Raw genomic sequence first — 22,986 nt, 5'->3', positions numbered from 1 at the left:
GCAGTGACTGACGCGTGTTTAATTGTTCTGAAGAACGTTTTTTTATTCAATTTATTGCTTTTAAAAACATGTGATTATGAAATTTCAATTGTTATACTACGCTATATTTTAGTAAAAATCACACAGTTTACCGAAAATAAATGTCTTTTCCTACTTGATGTATGTTCTAAATAAGGAATTATTGTTTTGTAGATTTTCTTGGATAAATGGATATTGCGTGATAACATTCAACCCATAACCACGTTTGTATGTGACTGTAGTAAAGGAGAGAAAAAATGATGAAGATTCTTTGAAGAATGAGATCAACGACAAATTTGGATGGAAAGCGTCTGATTATATTGATTTTCGTTATACCAACAGCTGATTACCGACGTTTCGATATTTGTCAAATCAAGGTAAAACAAAGTAAATGTCATAATCCTATGAATGTAGGTTATGAAGGTTACTTTGGTACAGTGACAATGGTTTGCAGAAAGAATCGTTAAGAATGTACAGTACCGACCTCGAGTAACATGACTTGACTCGCGAGTATCGAATGGCGAGTGGGCGAGTGACTCGAGAGTGAGTTATTGCTTCAAATGAATAGTAGTTTTGCTCCCATGTTTCATAAAAAAATATATAACCGCTGCCTTCGAAATGTTGAACGAATTTTACTTGTCACTACACTTAAGAACCTGGAAAAAGAAATTTTTGCGAGTTATTTTATTCAGTCGCAAACAGCGAGTCACTTATTCACTCGCAAACTTCTCACACTCGAGAGGGACTCGCAACTGCATCGCGAGTGACTCGCTCAATCGCAACTCGTTCCTCTCGAGGGACTCGGAATTGACTCGCGAGTCACTTGCCCACTCGCCATTCGATACTCGCGAGTCAAGTCATGTTACTCGAGGTCGGTACTGAATGTACATCTGCTTTACGAGAGTTTAAATCTTAATGGGACTGAACCAAACCTGTTGACGATATTATTAATATCCTAGATAAAATACCTGCGTTTTACTCGTTGAACTATGATACATGAAACACTAGCTGTAGTAGATAATCCTAATTACCAAACGAAGTTAAATTTTACATCCAAACACGCGAGATTTTATCCCAGACGCGCGTCTTTACTGTTTAACGATTCTGTCTCGGCGAGTGAATTGTTTTAACGGCTGCTTTTTTGTAGAGAAAATTACAAAGCAACCGGTGTTGATTAAAAAAAGTATGAAAAACAAAAAAAGAAGGTGTTTCGGGGGTATAGTTTTTATTAAAATACGAAACTACAAAAGCATTTATATGTTTGATGTGTATTTCTTGTTATACTGTCAGCCAAACAAATGTTCAATGTCTTCGTAAAAAATCTTTTACATACAATTTTGCTTGTTTTTTTAGCGAGCATGTTTAATCGTTTACGTGTTTTTCTTTCTTGGTTTTGAGTGTTCTTCCTTGAGTGAACAAATTTTTATCGTTAACAGTGTTTCACAGATTGTTAACGACAAATATTTCTTGCTGTTGGCAGCGTTGCATGTATTTTAGTTCAACGGTATTACTAAGATAAAATTGTATTATTTGTAAATTGCATATTTTAAAAAGAGATAACCAAAGTACAATTATACAAACGAAATTATATAAATTATAATTTGGTATCATATAGTAACTACCAGGTAGAACCCTGGAAATGATAAAAAAGTAGCTTTATGTAAAAAGGAAACATGAAGTGATATGTAGCGAACCGAAGAAGATACGTGTTTTTTTAGTAGGGTAAAAAAAATGAAATTTGGCCAATGGATCTCAAGCCTTTTATTATGTTAAACCATTGAGACAGTATACTAAATATAAGTACAGCCTTTCTATTGAATTTCTTTGTGTGGCGAATATATTATTACGCATGTGATTACCATAATCACACCATAGGAATTATGAAATGACTAACGACAGCCAGTAATCTAATTAGATAAACAGAAAGTTGCACAGCGAACTGGACCTACTGTATATTTCCTGTACTGTGCCAGTGAACCAAAAATGTGAAAGTCTACGTTTGTGGACATTTTCATTCCACTAGAGCCCAGTCTTCGCACACAATGTAAGCATGTTGGAAACGAAAATTCTTAAAAATGATGTTTTAATAACATAAACCTTAATTTTCTTGTCATAACTTAAACACAAAATTTATAAAAATTAATATGAGATCGAACTTCTTACATATTTGACAATCAAACGCATTTTCGAAGTCCTCGCATTACAATGGCTCTGCAAGAGTTATGATGTTTTTTCAATACTGTCGAAAAGCTTAATGTAAAGATTTTTTGTACCAGTTTGAACAATCCATCAACGCCAATACTTGATCATTTATCACATAATTCAGTTGAAGATTTGCAAAATAATTTTACCTCATTTTCCTCAAATTATTTACTGCTTGAGCACTGACAAAAACTTGGAGAGAAACCAACTTTGACAGATTGACGTATGTTGTGAACTGGAATAGTTCATTCACTTGACCAGAGGGAGACATACTAAAGGTAATGGGAAAAAAGATATTATGTAAGATATTTTATAACTATGCACTAAAGAAGGCCTTTACACCATACCGGATTCGCTCATCACGACATCTTCATTTTCTTTGAAGGGAAATTTTTCGGAGTAAAAACTTATTAAGTTGATAGATTAAGTCTATTTGATTGTGTTTCTAACGTTGAACAATTTCACTGCCTTTTCTTGCAACAAAAATCCTTTACTATAATGGTCTTTACTTATTATTTCTAACGGAACACTGTGTCAATGCGGTGTTACTTATGAAGAGAACTATTCTCGAGGCAAAGTTTCCATACGTATCCACTTACAACTGTCATTCACTGTGTTATCTAGCACAGCAACTTAGAAACCGAACCATTTTTTCATTCCGCATCTATCTTTGAATCCATGATTGCTTTCTTAAAGCAAATCGGCGCCCTCCTGCGTGTTTTTCAGCATTTACTAGGAGATGTATGCACCCCCTGTCCCCGAGAAATTCATTCTTACTTTTTCTCCCATTCGATCATCCCTTAGTTCTTTGACCTTTTCTAGAAAGTTTTTTCACAATTTTCTACAGGTTAAACACTGTAGATCTATCATGTATACAAATTTTTTGTTGATAGTTTTGGCTCTTCTTCGTCGACTCTCCCTACCAGCTGGCGATTCCGACTACAACTTCAATTTTACGAGCTCAGAAATCGTCTGTTATCTATTTGACATTACAAAAATTTTGAGTCAATGCCTGCTTTCTCAAGTGTCTCTGCAACATAGCAATCTATATATGACCTGATGACCTAAACATTTGTATTATTGTATTGAAATTTTAAAGTGTTGTATCAAGAGGCGTGATGATCGAGTCCCCACAAGATTCTTCTTCATAATTGGTTATCGCTCGCTAATGAGTCACGTGAGAGCGAGCGCTATCCACAAGCAAGCACAGCCCTCGCACATTCAGCTGAGTTGTTGTTCAAACCCAATTCTGGTACAGCTGATTTGAATACAGGTAAACTGCTAACTATAAATACTGATGCTCTGGCATTGCTTGGTCATGCTACCCATCAATTGTCTATGCATCGAAGACAAGCTGTAAAACCTTGTTTAAATAAAGAATTAGCATCTATTTGCTCACCGCAGGGACCAGTCACTGAGTTTCTATTTGGGGAAGAGCTCCAGTCACAAATTAACAACATCAAAGCATCCAATAAAATTGGAAAAGCAATGGTCTCACCACGGTCTTCAGGACAGCCTATTAAAAGCAAAGAGTCTTGGAAACATCCATCCGAAAATGAACAAAGTTCTTTTTGGGGGGAAAAGACGTGGGAGGCCGGACCGTTCCCCATGGAGAAGGTAAGGCCTTGGAGCCCAATTCAAGAAACAATGGAAAAAGACAAAACCTTGAGTACACAAGATTTGGTCAAAAGCTTAAGTACATTACAGGTAAAGGATTTTGCCTCCTTTATACCTGGTCTTTTAAAATTTTTCCGACTTAAAGTTACTGAATTTAAGGCCGGTAGACTGGCTTCTTATGTGGAGAAATGGAAATTGCTAACCTCAGATGAATTTAATTTAGACATGGTGTCAGAAGCACATATAGAATTCTCCTCGCTCCCTGTGCAAACAAAATCGCCTAGAGAGCAACTATTTAGCTGCAATGATAGAATTCGTATCAATTCTGAAGTCAACATTCTACTTGCTAAACGTGTTATTGTCCCTTCCATTTCTGAGTCTAGGGAGTTTATTTCACCCATCTTCCTTACTTCTAAGAAAGATGGATCGTATCGTATGATTCTTAACCTAAAGTTGTTTCACTTACCATCATTTCAAAATGGATACTTTGCAATCTTCCATTAGCATAATGAAACCACATTATTATATGGTTTCAGTTGATGCCTATTACTCGGTACCTATCTCCCTAGATCACCAAAATTACCTCAAATGCCCAATTGGTCCTGCAGTCTTGAAGAAAAAGTACACAAAAGCAATACGACCCGTATATCAAACGATGGCACCTATACTCCGGTGAAAAGCAAGCTCATACAATTTCGGCAACTATAGAAAATGGAGTGAATTTTTTGTCAGAATTGTTCCAGACTGGTATTGGTTATAGTGCTCTTAATACAGCAAGAAGTGCGCTGTTGTCTTATATCGTCCTCCCTGAACTAAACCATACATATTGCATATTTTAAAATGTAATCACTTAATCAACTTTCTTTTTTAAAAGGGTTCTTCGGAATCCAAATTCGAAATCATTTTTTGAAGAAAGTCGCGGTAGGAAGTTGCAAGGAAATTGAGAATCGAACGAAAAAATGTGAGTAGTAATGGATAATGTGTGCTTTTTTCAATAAATGCACGAATCATCCGTAAGTGTTCCTATTCTCTTTCTCTTTTTAGGAACGTCAAAAAGAGTGGAAACAGCAAACCAGATAAAATGATGAATACAGCCATATGAAACCGCTAAATCGCCGGCTCATATTGAGGTAACAGTTATGACAGTGATATTAGTAAACCCGTGATTTGGGTATCCCCGTACTTAAATCACTAGAGGTTTTGTGATTTAAGTACGGGGATATTACTCAGTTTTACTCAATGTTGTATGACGTGTAAAAAAATTCTAATGTTGTTTCGTCTAGATCAAGGGAAATCCACTGTAGGGAAACCTCTGAAACCAACGTAGTAATGTAACAAACATAGGGAAACCTTTATCACTAGTGATTTGTGAACGTTGGGTGGTCGGGTAGGGATACTTAAAACACGGGAGCCATATTTGCTGGGGACGCTTAAACCCCAAATGATTTAAGTACTGGGATACGCAAAACATGGAGATACTCATCACTTTGACACAGTGATTGAGATATTGAACTAAAATACATCTGGAACGATAACTTGTATAGTTTTGTCCCATGACTGGCCAAAGCTAAAAATACATCTAAATTATTGTCAAGCTCCCCCCTAAAGTAATGTTTGACATGACTCGACCCATTCCCCCACGCGACCTATATGGTGAAATCTCGATTTGTGTCTGTCTGTTAACAATTGCAGGGGAATTTTTACGGAATGAGGGGGAGCGCACAATCACAATAAAGTAGAACCTTTCGGAACTTCTGTATGTTTCTGTATGATTTTAAACGTCTGGAGTCTGAATAGATATGAGGCATAAACAACGTCATACAGTAGATACTAAAATTGAATGATCACTCATGACATTTAGGGAATTAAAAGATGTTTACTGTGTTTACACAGGCTTATACAAACCGAGGAGATCTTTGGGAGAACTCGAGAGCAGTTCTGTGCAAGCCTAAGACCGAAGTTCGAGGGTTGCACCTGCTGCAGTGTTGCATTGCATTTCTTGGTTTTAAAATAAATGAAAAGTTAAAATAAAAAGGAGTTGAAGACTTGTGAAACAAAAGAGGAGTGGATTACTTGACGGAAGCAACGCATATATTATTACGCATGTGATTACCATAATGACACAATAGGAATTATGAAATGACTAAGGACAGCCATTAATTAAATTAAACAGAAAGTTGCACAGCGAACTGGACCTCATGTATATTTCCTGTACTGTGCCAGTGAACCAAAAAATTGAAAGTCTACGTCTGTGGAAATTTTTATGCCAGTAGAGCCCAGTCTTCGCACGCAATGTAAGCATGATGGAAACGAAAATTCGCAACGTATGGTGGCAGAAAAACGTAACATGGCGCATGCGTGCTTGCGCCTATTGACCATCAAATTCATAAGCACGCATGCGCCCTGTTATGTTTTGCTACGATACGTTACGATACGTGGCTAGTGGAAAACAGGCTTTAGAATGAAGTTGGGGGGCGCGATAAAAGAGTGAGCACTGCTAAAGATCGACTCATATTTTGCAGTAATTAAGTGCTGCATTGCATTTCTTGGTTTTAAAATAAATGAAAAGTTAAAATAAAAAGGAGTTGAAGACCTGTAAACCAAAAGAGGAGTGGATTACTTGACGGAAGCAACGCAAAAAGATGTTTTTTGTTTCACAAGGTAAATTTTTTTTATTTTTTAGCGCTATGGAATTTAGACAAACAAATTTTTAATATTTCAAACGCGTTGCAAATTCGTGAAAAAAGAATTCGGCAATTTGTTTTAAATAGCGAGATCTTTGACTCAGGCTCAATTTCGTATCCTTATTAGGTATCCTCCAAAATTACGATGAAAAGAAAAAATAGTTCAAGAAATCGATTGTGACAATATTTACTATTGTATTTGCGTATAATAAAACAAAAAGTCAAAAATCATAGTTGCCCACTGTATCGTAACATCAGGAATCGATTTTGCCCTCAAAAATGTGTGCCGTATTTTGGAGTATAGATTATATTCACTGATTATATTACGATGCCACCTCTAGTATTGTTTATAATCTCTATGATCGACAACACCACTGGTCAAACTCATACACAGTTGTAAGTTTGAAGATTCTGAACAAATACTAAAGCAATAAGTTTTCTTTTTGTCTCTGTCATTAGTAAAATACTAAAACCATTTATTTCTCCAGTAATTTATTATAATAATCGAAGGTTATATGAACATTGTAAGTTTACATATTAAATTTTAAGTAGTGTTTAGCTTTAATATAAACAAATTTTACTGAGTTATAATGTTCTGATTATTTAGAGAATAATTCTGTGCTTATAAATACTTATGTCCAAATGGTAAAATTATAGCAACGGCTCCACATCGTGGTTTATTCATTGAAGGAAGATATGTCCATGAAGAACTGCTTCCCATTTTAAAACACTCTGCTGTTTTAAGGTGTTCACGTTTATCATTCTCACCTCCAATGACAACAATTGTATCAGCAGTTATAACTGCACAACACCACTTTCTCTTTTCCAACATGGATGGTAAGACTGTAATCTTTCCTGTATTACAGTCATACATGACAATACTGTTCTGCCTTTCTCTTCTATCATGACCTCCAAGAAGAACAACTTGATCTCTCCATTGAACTGTTGCCATTCTACACATTGGATGAGGTAATGGAGGCATTTCCTTAAATGTAAGAGTCCTTGGATTAAACTCCAAAACACTGGACAAATTATTGCCATCTTTTCCCCATCCTCCAAAAATAAGAACTTTATCATCAACAACAACAGCTCCATGGCCATCCCGTGGCTCAGGCATATGACACAACTCTTTCAAAACATAAGATGTTGTACCTGTAATCTGTATTTCACTAATTTGATCCACTCTTGTATGTTTATCATAATCATATCCTCCAATGTGAAGGATTTGTTGTTTACAAACAACAGTTTGATGATCATCACATTCATAAGGAAACTTTGCGGGAAATGTCTTCCATGTCAAAGGAAACTGTTTAAAATTCAATGTCTCAATTGACGCGCATTCATCACCTCCAACAACAAATAAATTATCATTATAAGTAAATGATGAAGCACTGCTGTGTTCATTTTCCATTGATGCTATGTTAAACCATTTCTCCTCCTTCAAATGAAAATATTTCAACATTCTTAAAGGAATGTTGGTCACCTCCAGCAACCAAAATATCACTTCTTACAGAGTTCATCAACATTTCAACTGATGATGTTGATGTTTGAACATGTTGTTCATTTACCTTCATCTTTTCCAACATTTGAAACATCATGAATTTCATTTCTTTCATTTCTTTGGTCACTGTAGAAAGATTTTGTTGAACATCTTTTATTTCTTTCCTTGATTCCATTATTTCATTGGTCACTGTAGAAAGATTTTGTTTAATATTTTTTATTTCTTTCTTTGATTCCATCATTTCTTTCTTTAATTCCATTATTTCTTTCGTAGACTGACCAGATACAACATCAATTTTTTTATTTATTTCAATTCTATCTTGATCCATTTTTTCATTTATTTTAACCATCCGCATTTTCACTTGATCAAAACTTTTTTGAAACATTTCTCTAATCTCTTCAAAGTCGTGAGAAGCAATCTTTCTGTACTCACATAATTCAGTTTCATGTTTAATCTTGTCTCGTTTGTTTATCTCCTTGTCACAACGTTCATTAGAACACAACACTGGAGCAAACCCACAATTTTCAACATGTCTTTCAAGATCTTCAACGTTTATAAATTCAGGACAACCGCGACTAGCGTAGTCGCAGTTGATCTTTAACTTTGAAATCATATTATTTATAACACGCGCTGGAAGAAGTGTAGCTACAGTCAAATTATCTTGACATTGAGGACATCTTTGTGCATTAACTCGTAGATGTTCTTCGATACATTTACGACAAAAGATGTGTTCTTTGTGGCACATTCTGGCATCTTTTATAACGTTGAGACAAATTGCACAGCGAAAATTTTCATCAACAGCATTCTTAAATCTCGATTCATCATATCCACTTTCATAATCTTTAGGACGACAAGCCATTTCATAAATATTTACATATAATTCAGTGTTAAAATTAATCCAAGATTTGACGAAATTATTCGTTTATCGCTACAAGTAGAAGATAGAGAATATTTAATAATTTGCAGTCGACATTTGACAAACACGGACGTTAAAGGCAAAGATGAACAACCCCTAGTTTCGTATTCATATTTATGTTAAAGGGGAACTCCACCCAAAAATAATGTTGGTCTTAAAAGTTCCATTTTTATGCAAAGGTTACTATATTTTTGAAATTTTTACATCAGCTATTTTATTTTTGACAAAATCGCGTCTTCAAGTGCGCTATTTGAGCTGTTTTGAGGCTTAGCAGCGTGGGCACAGAAAGCGTCAACGGAAATTATTTTGACGTCATATCGTCAAACCGATTTGGAGTTGAGTTTACAACAAAGTAAATAATAACGCACAGCCTAGCACAAAAACAAAACAATCGCTTACAATGGCTTTTTTGGAAGAACCTCGGCCTAATTCACCAATCGATAGTGAAATGGAAGACAATCCAACAAACAATATTCGGCCATATCAGTTTGAGCCCGAATGGCCGGCTGATGAACACGAAGAAGCTCACCAGTTTGAGGATAACGAAGAACAGGAATTTTTGTATATTGACGATGAATCTCGGCGCGACAATCTTGAATGGTGGGTAGTAAAATGTTATATTATTCTAGACCATTGTTTCTATCTCAAAAGTACGTTTTCAGTTTTTGAAGTTGACCACGTCCACACACACATAATACTTTAGATTTTAAAGTTTTATTGTAAGATACAATTTTATTGAAGTTTTGACATTTACTTTTCAAGATCCTTTCTTTTAACATATTCAGGTGTCAATGTGGTAACTGCCAAATAATGGATAATAACGAGGAATGTTTATGCTGCAAAGAGATTTCCAATATTTGTGACAAAATTTAGAGGCAGTAGAAACGAATGAGACCACCGAAGTCCCTTTGTGCATTACACAACATCCTGGTTTTGAGCCTGTTTGTCTTAACAGGTGGGTTTTACAAACAGCTTGGTACCAGTACAAGCAGCAATATGAGGTAGCATATGATGGGCCCGAGGACAAACTGTACCGCCATATTGCATATAGACAGTTGGCAAGATGGTGCTGGGGTGTCTTGGGTAGAGAAGTGAGAGTCATCTTGCCATCATGTGCAGTTACTCGCATTAGAGAAACATTTCCTCCACCTGGCCTTGCAGAGGAATTTCAATTTGAAGGCTTTCACTATGTTGATGAATGAAGTATTTTATTATGATATAGGTATATACCATTACAATTACTTTGTATGTCAATATTAAAGTGGCATAGCCAGCTCATTTATAGGTCATGCTATGCACATTTATTATTATTAATTTATTACAAAAAAAAACAGATTTACAAAGAAATGATTATAAATGTGGCTTGGCTATTACACTGGTTATAATATAACTATAATTAATTACATGAATAGTTTGTGTAATGCAGTGGTGAAACTAGCTATAGCAAAAGGTTTTGCTATGTTAATATTTAAGAATGAACATTTTTTAAGTAGTACAAAAGTTGTCTTCACTGATTCAACATCATATTATATGGGTATGGCAAAACCTATTGCCATAGCTAACATCACCACTGACATTTTATGCAAATCTAGACTGATGTTCCTTTACAAGTACTTCTTTCCTGGGTGGACATGATTTAGAAATGTTCTTTGGAAGATTCTCGCCATGATGTACAAGTTCAATCTCCTCAGTTTTGCATGCATTCACAACCTCCGCAAGTAGTTTATCAATGTACTGGTACTCTTTCTTTTCTTTCATTGCTTTTACAACCCATTGCTTCTGTGTTTTAGCAAAAAAACATTTTGTAACGGTCTTGCCCTTTGTTTGTCCCTGACTTAATGACTGCTTTATCACGTTTAATATTGTTGTTGTGATCTAATGCTGCTAACTGAGTGCGTGCTACCATCCCAGGAAATGAAAAATGCTCTCGCTTTGGGCAGGTCTTTTAGAAGCCTCTTGTCACATATCACCTTCTCTGCAGCGATATATGCTTGTGAAGTAGGAGATAACCACTTCTTCTGCTTTGTTTCTTTTTCTGTTAATTGTTGGTGGCAACATTGATGAAAATATGTGTTCCCCTTCCAGAAATGCTTGTTGGAAATGTGGTTAAGGACAGACTTCCATTTTTCCACCAATTCTTCTGCATTCTTGTTACAACTTGCAGAGCACCACCAAAGATGATTAGAAATGGACTTAATCCAATGGGTCAAGTCATCATTTCCCTTAATGTTAGCCTTCTTTGTTAGTTTTTTTGTGACAGATTTAGACAAATGCCACACATCATATTGGTGATCAATATGAGGGTGTTTGTTTTCCAACCTCTGCATCCACAGTATTCAGCATCGACAGTGTAGTTTGGACTTCCATGGCATGTAAACTCCTCACAACAAATGAACACTGTGTTGATGCATCTTTGTTTGTGGCTTGCAATAATTAGTTGGCAATGCTTCAGGACTGTCAGACGCACCCAAATCACAACTGTTATTTGCTTCTGGCTCAACCACTGAGAAAACATTTGTACTTGTGGAGGAACATTGTTCTAAAATATTTGAAAGCTGAAAATAGAAAAAATAGAAATATTTAGAATATACTTTAGGCTATAACTTTTTCTTGATTAAAATTTAACAAGAAATGCTTTTACTAACTTCCTCCTTGTCTTGGTCAGCCTGACGTTTCTCTGTACGATGCTCGCTAGACAGACGCTTTTTACTGGGTTCAGGGCCAAATGAAAAGATCGATTGTACTGCATCCCGCTTCAGTCGCCTTTTTAAAGGTTGCCATGGTGTAAGTTTCTGTCTTAGGTCCGATTCAAAACAATCGGGAGCAAAGTGCTCGCTGCAAACGTAACAGTATTGCAGAGGAGGTAGATTTTCTCTCCGTATTCTAGCAATACATTATTATACAATTATGTACAATAATTAGGAAACTATAAGTTCATACTTTGCGTCAAGGAAACTACAACTTAATTCTATGCACGAAAGGCTATTTTTACAATGGTTTTATGTAGGATTATTTTCTAACCGTAATGAGTTACACAACCATGTTTATTATTATTCAATGTTTATTAAGGGCAATAGATTGGTTTCACATCAGTGGAAACTGTTGTTAAGGTTGAATTCGGAGGACAAGCAAACGGCATTACGCACAGTTTCCACACAAAGAAACCTTCGTATTTTTAAAAAATAATATTAATCGACATTCAAGTTCTATATGTAGTGCGGAAACTGTGCGTAATGGCCTTTATGGATGTGAAACCGTTCTATTAAAACAGAATACAAACAACCAGCTCAATACTTGCATGTAAGCTATAAAGTTGCTTGTGTATATACCTACGAATAAAAATTCTGACGTTTCGAAAAGAAACATTTTGTGATTAGGAGAAGCATTTTGACGCAAGTTTATTATGACTGTGCAATGACTTTACATAAAGCTTTGAGGAGCAATTGACGATATGACGTCAATACAAGCCGCTGACATATTTCTGCTCCCACGCACCGGATGCCCTAGCTGCAGCATTTCAACTCATTTTTTGTGAAAATATTGAATCAAACAAACAAAAAAATTGCCGCATATTTATTTTCACGGGACAGACAAAGTTTTAAGACCAACATTATTTTTGGGTGGAGTTCCCCTTTAAGCAAAATAAAGACAAAAGACAGTGGGCAATTCCAGCAGGGGATTGTGGGGTGGGGTGAGACAAATATGATGAATTTAATTATTATCAGGCTGTAACGTCACCGATATAATTTCAATTTACTAATTTCTTAGACTTCGTCATTGCTAAGCAATTTTATGTGGAACATTTCATATTTTGCTCAGGTTATTCGTTTTGAAATCAATTGTATAATTGCATTTCTTTCATCTATGTTGTGAAACATTTTATTTCTGTTGCGATTAGGGATGAAAAAACATAAATAAATGATCAAAACATTCGCACAGAAATTTGCGAGAAATTGCATATGAAACAGTCTGTATTGGCTATAATGGATGAAGAATTCTTTCCTTTTTATTGCTTTTGGAAGTTTCAGCAACCGTGAACTCTTTTTGTAACAGATATGGTTAAATTACAAAGGTTCTAACTAATGAAAACCATATAACTAATACTATAAGTACATATTTTTATACAAACAATATTACATAGCTATTCCTTAATTCATACTACCAATAAAACAATTTCAACTGGTATCTACCTACTTCAATTCATACTTTGAAATTTATTGAAATTCGCGAAAAGTTTACAAACTAAGTAAAGCCAAGTTTTTTAAATTCTGTTGTCAAAACGCAAAATTTTCCGGGGGGCATCCTCCCAGACCCCCTACAGAGCTAGGGCCTTTGGCGCTCGCAGTGGTGCATTAGTCACAAAAATCGCTGGATCCGCCCCTGGTTCAATTCATATTTAGTGTTAAAAAGACATTTTTAAAACGTTCAGTCTTAAAACAAGAATGTTTGTAAGATCCACAACTTCTCACATCACCATGAAGAGGTATTCTCTTTGATGAAAGATCATGGACAGCTGGAGACTTGCATTATTTATTATGGCTAGCTTTTCAACTTGCTATCACTGGTTTTAATGTACATAAAAGGAAAACTACATTTGGATATATTCAGAACAAGTATCATCATGAATGAATATTAATTTTTATAGCAAAGAATGTTTGCCCCTTTAAAGTGACAATCTGCCAAACATCACTGTATCATTATTCTGCTATATGGCCCAATGAGAGACAAAATGTAAATCTGTAATCATTCAACGATACAAGCCATCATTTTAGAAATAATACAAAATATATATGAGCAGAATATACTGTTTGATACATTATGCAACATATGGGTATTAGAGAAAGAAGTTTTGCCAATATTTTGGCTCTGTTGTTGACAAAACTTCACACATTCATGTGTTTGGGAAAATTTTACAATGTTATTTGGGTAAATTTAGCTTTCATAATTCCAGTTAATTATATAATACTTGCAACACTATCCTCTTGTTTTTTTTTTTATTTTATAAAACTACAACTAAATGGTTTTCATTTGTTTAGATGGCCTGATTGACCAATTAGGAATGTTGCTCATCATAACAAAAGCGTAAAAATCACCGGGCTCAATTTTGAAACATTTATACTCCCCCATGTTTGGATAAGGCCTTACAAATACTGAAATGGTTTAATCATTTGAACGAAGTGATTCATCTTTAGCTGGTGTTATAAAGATGAAAGAAGGTATTTCTTATATTTTATTTTTATTAGTAATTATCTGGCACAAATATGTTTTAATGAACAAGATACAATACTGCTATTGTTTTATTTTGCTTTATTTCAAATCATAATTAGAATGACATGTAGCTACAACCATCCTGTTAGATATGTACACAGAGTTACAGGTGCATTTAATTACTTCACGATAATTTGTAATGTAATTAGTAAAAAATTGGTTTTAAATGTAACAATAAGTTAAAAAAAGAGTGTGATTTTCTTGCTTTGTTTAAGTTTTTAAGTTCTTTAATAAAATGGTTAAAAAATGTAAAGTCATCGTTTTTGCATGATAATTGCAAAAATATGGTACTGGGCCAATATCACAGAAATAAGTATATTTACGTACAAAGTATAATTTTTTCTGAGGTAAGTTCGTTTTTTCAGGCGCAGGTTACTGCACCAATCACAGACGTTATCACAGGCGTATAAATTGTGTTTTAATAACAATTTTGTCTTTCAGATGTTCCTGAAATGATGAGTGAGAACGATATGTCCAAAATATATTCTGATGATGAAGATTCTGATGAAGATGATTTTGATAACAATTTCACCAGAGGATTTCTTGACGACTTTTACCGTATTCGCAAAGACGTGACTGAAAAATTAAAACAGTAAGTAAAAATCCACTTGAGACTTGTAAATAACTTTTAAAATGCTTGCAAAGGTTTCTGTCAAGCATAAGATACATTCAATTATAAGTTGTATTTACATTTAAAAAGTCGTGAAGTATAGCTCGTATTAGGCACGACAAACGTTTTCTGTAAAATATAGAATGAATTCAACCATTTCTCGCACTTATGATTTAAAGCAGTGACTGACGCGTGTTTAATTGTTCCGAAAAACGTTTTTTTATTAAGTTTTTTGCTTTTAAAAACATGCGAATATTAAATTTCAATTGTTATACAACGCTATATTTTAGTAAAAGTCACACAGTTTTACCGAAATAAATGTCTTTCCTACTTGATGTATGTTTAAATAAGGAATTATTGTTTTGTAGATTTTCTTGGATAAATGGATATTGCGGGATAACATTCAACCCAGAACCACGTTTGTATGTGACTGTAGTAAAGGAGAGAAAAAATGATGAAGATTCTTTGAAGAATGAGATCAACGACAAATTTGGTTGGAAAGCGTCTGATTATATTGATTTTCGTTATACCAACAGCTGATTACCGACGTTTCGATATTTGTCAAATCAAGGTAAAACAAAGTAAATGTCATAATCTATAGATGTAGGTTATAGAGGTTACTGGTACAATGGTTTTGCCGAAAGAATCGTTAAGAATCTACAGTACCGACCTTGAGTAACATGACTTGACTCGCTGTTTGCGACTGAATAAAATAAATTAAATGAGATATGATCTTCGCACTTAGCTGGACAACTTAAGCAATCGTCTCAGGACCTGAAAAAATCAGGTGACTCAACGGGATTCGAACCCATGACCTCTGCGGTGCCGGTGCAGTGCTCTTGACCACTGAGCTATGAAGTCACACAGTGGTGAGCAGGTCAATATTGTTGGGCTCATGTTTTCTCGTGAAATGAATGTGATATGAATGTTTTATGCAGTGCGGTGTTTTGAAATTAAATGAGATATGATCTTCGCACTTAGCTGGACAATTTAAGCAATCGTCTCGGACTCAGAAAAAATCAGGTGACTCAACGGGATTCACTGTGTGACTTCATGGCTCAGTGGTCAAGGCACTGCACCGGCTCCGCAGGGTCATGGGTTCGAATCCCGTTGAGTCACCTGATTTTCAGGTCTAATTTGTTTTAACTAAACCAATCGTAAAGTCGAATCATATCAAAGCTTACCACTATCATTCACAACTATGTTAATTTCTCACCAATGTTCATATGTCAAGCTTACTACACCATACCGAATATTGAAATCACCTATTTCGATCCCTAATGGTACGACAACAAATTATGATGCCGAATCATATCTCATTAATTCAAACACCACTGCATAAAACATTCATATGAATAAAATAACTCGCAAAAATTTCGACAAACATAGTCTTAAAGTGCTACTGAAGTGAAATTTTGGGTATCGATTTTTTTCTATAATCAAATAGTTCTACCTTTCCTGATCACTTTGGTATAATTTTTATGCATATTGAAGCACGGATCATCAATAAATTTTTCAAAGTTGGGTTACGCGTGCGAATTTTACCACTGAAATATTATACGGATGTGACGTAATAAAAGGACGGAAGTCGAAGTAGAGCATTGATTTACTAGTATTTTGTTAGATTTTAACACATATACACAATAAAATATGAGTTCTTCAAGCAGTGAAAGCGAACGCAGTTCGGATACTGAAAACTCAGATATGGCAAATGAAAATTTACTTTCAAATTCCGGCGATGAGGATACAATTGTGGCTAATTCAGTGGTAAATCCTTACGAAAATGAACCTCTTGCGAACGCAGTCGGAGAGAATTTTGTGTCGGTCGAAGAAGACGCAGATGGCTTAGACCCTCGAACATTGGAAGCGAGGTTCGAAGGAACCTTTCAGTTAGATAAGTGGTAAGTTGATAAATGTTACTAGAACTCTAGAAGAAATTAAACCATGAATTAAACATGTTATTTTGTCCTTATGTCGTGGTGCATAAATATGATAACAAACCACTTTTTTTATAGGTGTGCATGTAGCTTGGGTCGTACTCAACTGCTGACAGATGCCATTGAATACCGTTGTTGTCAATAGGTTGGGCCTACTTTACATAAACTGGTATTCGATGTTAGCATTGAAAAAAATTAGCTGTGTTACTCTTCACGAAGAGTACACGATTATGACACATGCTACAGTCTTGAACAATGTTGGAAGAATGTTGGCTCACTTCTAAGAGACCAAGATGGAAGGTCATACAAGCGTATGACCAAGAATATGAAAATGAGTTAGTACATTTTGATTTCTAATTTTGTTTTGTAACGATAATTAATATCTTGCCATGTATCTCTACTTTTTACCTTTATGTGGTTCATTATTGTGCTGTGATGCTTCACAATTTTGTTGTGTGAAGTCAAAATAATTAATCAAATAAGAACATTTTTTGTAGCATAGTATATTATTTTATAACTAACTTTAAAGTTGGCCTGCTAAGAATATTTGTCAAGTAATTCTTGTGGACAATGACCTTTTGGATGTCCTTTCATTGGCTGTCCACAATTTTTGCATAAGCACATTTTTTTTGGATCTGAAGGACCTGTTGAAGCAGCTTGTTTTTCTTTGTCTAAACCTTTTGTTTGCAGTACATCTTGCTCTTGATCTATAAATAACAATTTAATTTGTTTACTTTTAGAATGCACTGGCCATACCTATTATACATGGTAGCATGAACAACTTACATGTGGGAAACAATGGTGTTGAAGATAGTTGTTTCCTATCCAAATGCCGTTGGATTGCCTCAGTTTTGGAAATTCGATCTGAGAAAGTTTTGTTTAAGGCTTCTGGGACTTTTTCCTTATACTTCTTAAATATGTTGTCCATGGATTCCTCACAACTAAGAACCATGACATTTTTGATTTCATTAACATTGTCTGGAAAAATGACAAGTGGTTAGATGTGTAAGTCAAGAGTACCAATGCATACATGCTAAACTTACAATATGATGGTGCTGAAGAAACAGTTCTTACTACTTCATCCCCTGATTTAAATTTTGGGTATGTCACAGAATAATATGGTGTTCCATTTTTTGTTTTTTTTTGGCTGTCTGTGAAGGTTTTCATTGAAATGAAGTACTGCCAGTACGTGCCTAAACAGAACAAACCATTTATTATGTAATTTTTTTTCTTGACTAGGAACAAGTAAAAAAGGCTTGGCAGATAGAGAACAGTGATTACAAGTTACCTGCAATATGTACCAATCTGCGAAATGCATTGAACATAGCACAGAGTACTGCTGAGGAACGAATTTTGGCCTATGTCTCCTAACAAATTTCGTCCATTTATTCAGCCTCTCCTTGTCATTCATGGGGAAACGATGTACTGAGACACCCTTGTGTGTTGACTGTTTGTACAACTTTTTCCGTTGGGCCAACCAGCAACACAATATTGTCCTCCTCGACGATTTTTTGCAGAATTTTGCCTACTCGCCATATTTTAACTTGCGGTGTATCGTTACGTTTGACTAACTTAATAAAAAATTATTCTCCTTATATTATGTGCGTTGTGATAATATTGCATGGGTTTTAAAACCACAGACTACGTCAAGGATGCGACACCCATCTGATAAGAATGATAAGTCTAATCCAGAAGTTTATAAAAGTAGTATACATTGGATGATTGGAAATAAGCGCGTTACAGTTAGTTTCTGATAACATTGCGTGTGTGTTAAAACCGCAGACTTCGTCAAGGATGCGGCACCCAGTTTATTGAGAAATATAAGTTAATTCAAGAAGTTTATAAAACTCTAATCGATTGTAAATGTTGCTTACCTATGCGTGTTGCTCATTTGTCACTAAATATACGCAATTTTGCGAAGAAGTTATAAAATATGTAAAATTCCAGGTGGAAATATGCTTGTTCGTATATAATTTTTATATACTAAGAGCTTTAAAATTGAACTTCCGTCCTTTATATGACGTCATGCACTCAAAGTAAAATTCGCATCAAAACAAGCAAATATGCCATGTTTGAACACAAAGTTCGATGCGTTCCCATCGATTAAATTCAGTGGGCGATAGCTCAAAATGATCAGTAAAATACAGAGAAAACGTTTGTATCGAAAAACGAAATATGAAAATTTCACTTCAGTAGCACTTTAAGTGTAGTGACAAGTAAAATTTGTTCAACATTTTGAAGGCAACGGTTTTATATCTTTTTATGAAACATGAGAGCAAAACGACTATTCATTTGAAGCAATATCTCGGGACCTGATGACAAAGGCCATAAACATTTAATAGCAAGAACGATATAAAACTACGTGTATAGTAAAACAACGTGTATAGTAAGGCCTTCATATCAATAGCGACTACATCCAAAACTCCAGGTCAACGAAGTTCTTTCAGAATCGAATTCAAAAGATTATACCTACACTTGTCGTGCATAGCTACATTCCTTAAATATTTGGCTTTAAAGAATATTCGTTTTTTTAATGCATTCTTTTCTAAGATTATATGTGTCCATAATCTAAGACTGTTAGAAGAAAATAATTGAGCGCTATTTAGATTTACTCATTTATTGCGTGCCGTTTACTTTACATTTCTCTATGGTCTCTACCGCTTTACGAATAACGTTTGTGGCTTTGTGCCATGAAAAATGTAAAGTTATTAAAATGCTTTTGTAAAAAAATTCAAAAGATTTTAACGTCATTAGGTCCCGAGTTATTGCTTCAAATGAATAGTCGTTTTGCTCCCATGTTTCATAAAAAGATATAAAACCGTTGGCTTCAAAATGTTGAACGAATTTTACTTGTCACTACACTTAAGATTATGTTTGTCGATTTCAAATACTGGAGAAAGAAATTCTTGCGAGTTATTTATTCACTCGGAAACAGCGAGTCACTTATTCCCTCGCAAACTTCTCATACTCGAGAGTGACTCGCAACTGCATCGCGAGTGACTCGCTCAATCGCAACTCGTCCCTCTCGAGTGACTCGCAATTGACTCGCGAGTCAAGTCATGTTACTCGAGGTCGGTACTGAATGTACATCTGCTTTACGAAAGTTTAAATCTTAATGGGACTGAACCAAACCTGTTGACGATATTATTAATATTCTAGATAATATGCCTGCGTTTTACTCGTTGAACTATGATACATGAAACACTAGCTGTAGTACAAATTCCTAATAACCAAACGAAATTAATATTTATCCAAACACGCGAGATTTTATCCCAGACGCGCGTCTTTACTGTTTAACGATTCTGTCTGGGCGAGTGAATTGTTTTAAGGTGGTCACCCCCTCTTGTCAGATGAATTTTTAAAAATTTTTCCAAAAATTTTTTTTGGTCATTTTTGGCACTTTAAGTATTGTAGTTTAAGTCTGCAGTGTTGATTTTCTTTAAAAAATAATACTCCGTGAGAAAAATCCCCTCAAACATACCTTATCAAAGAAATTAACCCTTAGCAACGCCTTAGCAACGCATTTAGGTACCAAAATCGTGAAAAATTTCGACCAAAATCCATTTTTAACCATTATTTTTTGGTTTGTCCTTTTGGCGTATGTAATTTCAAGTCTTTTGATGAATGTTGCTCCGTGATTGGTTGCTTTTGCTAGCCTTGGTTGGCCTTGACAACGCTATGACTTTGTCTGCCATGTATAGTTCGCATATACACGCTTCTCAAAGCCATCTACGAAAATCTTAGTTTTCTCTTACATTTCGCGTTAAGAAAGAGCTGTTTTAGTTTCTATATAAATTCTATTTGTTTTTTTTTTTATTGTATTTTCAAAAATAAATGGGAAATCTTAAAAACAGAAAGAGAAAACGGCCTAGAATTTCTCCTAAGAATACGACGAAGAGATTAAAAGATGGCGCACCTAGTGATCAAACAGCTGGGCCTTCATCTGCAAAAATTGGCACCGAGAGTGCAAAAAATGTTCCTTTCTCGGGGAATTTTGACACTATAAGAGAAGGTACCATATTCATTGATTTAATGATCTTGTTTGGCGTATTCGAAAACCTTCTGAAATGTCCCGACTGTGCTGATGATGTGAGGTGTCATGTTGACATGAGGAAGAAGCATGGCTTTGCTCATTACATTGTACTGCAATGTGTGGGATGCGATTGGAAGCATTGTTTTAATTCTTCAAAAAAAGAAGGGCAATCCCATGAAATTAATGTACGAGCAGTGCTAGCTTTTAGAGAAATTGGTAAAGGTCACACTGCTATGACGACATTTACTAAAGTTCTAAACATGCCTCCTCCACCAAGGCGTGACAACTTTAGCAAAATTCAAAACAAAAAACTTTTGCCAGTTGTGAAACAGTGTGCAATTGACAGCATGATGAATAATGCTATGCATGTTAAGGACTTGACTGTAAATGATGCTGGAGAATGTGGGATTTCCATTGATGGCACCTGGCAGAAGCGAGGATACTCTTCACACAATGGTGTTGTCACGGTAATTTCCCTTGATACCAAGAAGTGCCTTGACGTAGAAGTGCTTTCTGACAAGTGTCAGCAGTGTATCAAGTGGAGGAAGAAACAAAGTGATGCTAGATTTAAAGAATGGGAGGCAACTCATGTTTGTAAAATAAATCATACTGGGAGTTCTGGCAGCATGGAAACGGCAGGTGCACTGAGGATGTTTGAAAGGTCCATTGCTACAAGAGGGCTGAAGTATAAACATATGCTTGGGGATGGTGATTCATCTACATATAATGCAATTCTAGCAAGCAAACCATATGGAGAAGATTGTCTACCAAATAAATTGGAGTGCATTGGGCATGTGCAGAAAAGAGTGGGAAGTAGGTTGCGAAGACTCAAAAGTAGTAGTAAAGGAAGAAAGCTCGCTGATGGGAAGGGTATGTCAGGTAAAGGTAGACTAACTGATGGCAAAATAGATGTGCTCCAAAATTATTATGGTCTGGCAATCAGAGAAAACCTTCACAGTGTTGAGGAAATGGCAAAGGCTGTGAAGGCATCACTTTTTCATGTGGCATCAACAAAGGAGAATCCACAGCATCACCTTTGTCCAAAAGGAGTGGACAGTTGGTGTGGATATCAACGTGAAAAGGATGGTTATAACCACAAGAATGGCCTTCCAAAGTCCATTGTTGATTTGTTAGAGCCTATTTTTGAGGATTTGGCTGACACTACATTATTAAACAAATGTACGCATGGTTTGACACAAAATCCAAATGAATGTTTGAATGGACTTATTTGGGATAGATGTCCGAAGACAATCTATGTTGAACATGAAACTGTGGCTCTTGCCACTTATTTAGCTGTTTTGAAATTTAATGATGGAGACATTTCCTTCCTAAAGATATTTGAAGATTTGGACATAACACCAGGTTTCTTCACTTGCCAAGGTACATTTGTGACCAAGCTCGAATAAAGCTTTCAGCAAAAAAGAGCACTGAGAAGGTGAAGGGACAAAGAAAATCCCTAAGATATTATAGAAAAAAGTATTTAGACAAGGCTGAGGACAATGAAGGAGTTACATATGAGTCAGGTAGCTTTTAAACCCTGTATAATGATATGAAAACTTTACTATAACTTTAACTTGACTTTTCTCCATTTCGTTATTTTTGTGTGTCACCAATACTTGTGACACTGTAATTTTGTAAATATTTATTGTAGAAGCTTGATATTTTGTATATTTATTTAGTACAATATAATCTAGAAACTGACATTTTCAAATTTTAAAATTTTCCTCATAGATGAATTATTTCTGCACTTTTTTCCGAAAAAATGGTGGATTAAAACCCAAAATATCTGACAATTCAATAAATCGGCTGTTAAATTTTTATAAAAAAATTTGAAGAAAATTGAAAAATCATTCTCTAGCTCAGATTATTGGCTTTTCAAAAATGTATTATTTGTTTCATTGTGATGTCTTGTTCTTGAGATATCATGTTAATGCTGTTAATTAATTACGGGCTAATTAATGGCCGCCATAATGGATAATTAGTGTAATTAGCAACTTCCTGAATTTTTTTTTGTGCACATCATTTTCTATCACCTTACTCATTCAGAAAATGTTATTTTCACTTTAAAAATTAAAAAAATAAAAAAAAGTTGCTATAGAGGGGGTGACCACCTTAACTGCTGCTTTTTTGCAGAGAAAATTACAAAGCAACCGGTGTTGGTTCAAAAAAGTTTAAAAATCAAAAAACAGAAGGTGTTTCG

The 22,986-nt window shown here is 35.1% G+C and overlaps 4 protein-coding genes across 5 annotated transcripts; 2 read left to right on the top strand and 2 right to left on the bottom strand.

The window, feature by feature from the left end:
* The first annotated feature begins 8,131 nt into the window (after positions 1-8,131).
* On the top strand, positions 8,132-22,192 carry LOC124436060. The gene is made up of 2 exons (XM_046985987.1): positions 8,132-8,144; positions 20,069-22,192. The coding sequence occupies exon 2, from the start codon at positions 20,588-20,590 to the stop codon at positions 22,190-22,192; it is 1,605 nt and encodes a 534-aa protein (XP_046841943.1). The 5' UTR covers positions 8,132-8,144; positions 20,069-20,587.
* LOC124436061 (THAP domain-containing protein 5-like) lies at positions 11,320-12,415 on the bottom strand. Its single transcript, XM_046985988.1, has 3 exons — positions 12,363-12,415; positions 11,584-11,821; positions 11,320-11,493 (listed from the first exon to the last, which is right to left on the bottom strand). Exons 1-3 carry the CDS (start codon positions 12,413-12,415, stop codon positions 11,320-11,322), a joined length of 465 nt encoding a protein of 154 aa, XP_046841944.1.
* Positions 16,448-17,079, top strand: LOC124437462. The gene is made up of 2 exons (XM_046987444.1): positions 16,448-16,717; positions 16,832-17,079. The coding sequence occupies exons 1-2, from the start codon at positions 16,467-16,469 to the stop codon at positions 16,896-16,898; spliced, it is 318 nt and encodes a 105-aa protein (XP_046843400.1). The 5' UTR covers positions 16,448-16,466; the 3' UTR covers positions 16,899-17,079.
* LOC124437455 lies at positions 17,155-18,659 on the bottom strand. 2 transcript variants are annotated; one of them, XM_046987432.1, is made up of 4 exons: positions 18,042-18,659; positions 17,797-17,946; positions 17,540-17,731; positions 17,155-17,460 (listed from the first exon to the last, which is right to left on the bottom strand). In XM_046987432.1, the coding sequence occupies exons 1-4, from the start codon at positions 18,076-18,078 to the stop codon at positions 17,291-17,293; spliced, it is 549 nt and encodes a 182-aa protein (XP_046843388.1). In that variant the 5' UTR covers positions 18,079-18,659; the 3' UTR covers positions 17,155-17,290. The 2 variants fall into 2 exon arrangements, with proteins under 2 accessions (XP_046843388.1, XP_046843389.1); XM_046987433.1 differs by lacking the exon at positions 17,797-17,946.
* Positions 22,193-22,986: the final 794 nt, after the last annotated feature.

This window comes from Xenia sp. Carnegie-2017, unplaced genomic scaffold (assembly GCF_021976095.1).
Source record: "Xenia sp. Carnegie-2017 unplaced genomic scaffold, XeniaSp_v1 HiC_scaffold_16, whole genome shotgun sequence".
Taxonomy (NCBI): Eukaryota; Metazoa; Cnidaria; class Anthozoa; order Malacalcyonacea; family Xeniidae; genus Xenia; species Xenia sp. Carnegie-2017.
Note: the sequence above shows the minus strand (reverse complement) of the source record. Positions and strands in the feature narration are given on the sequence as shown.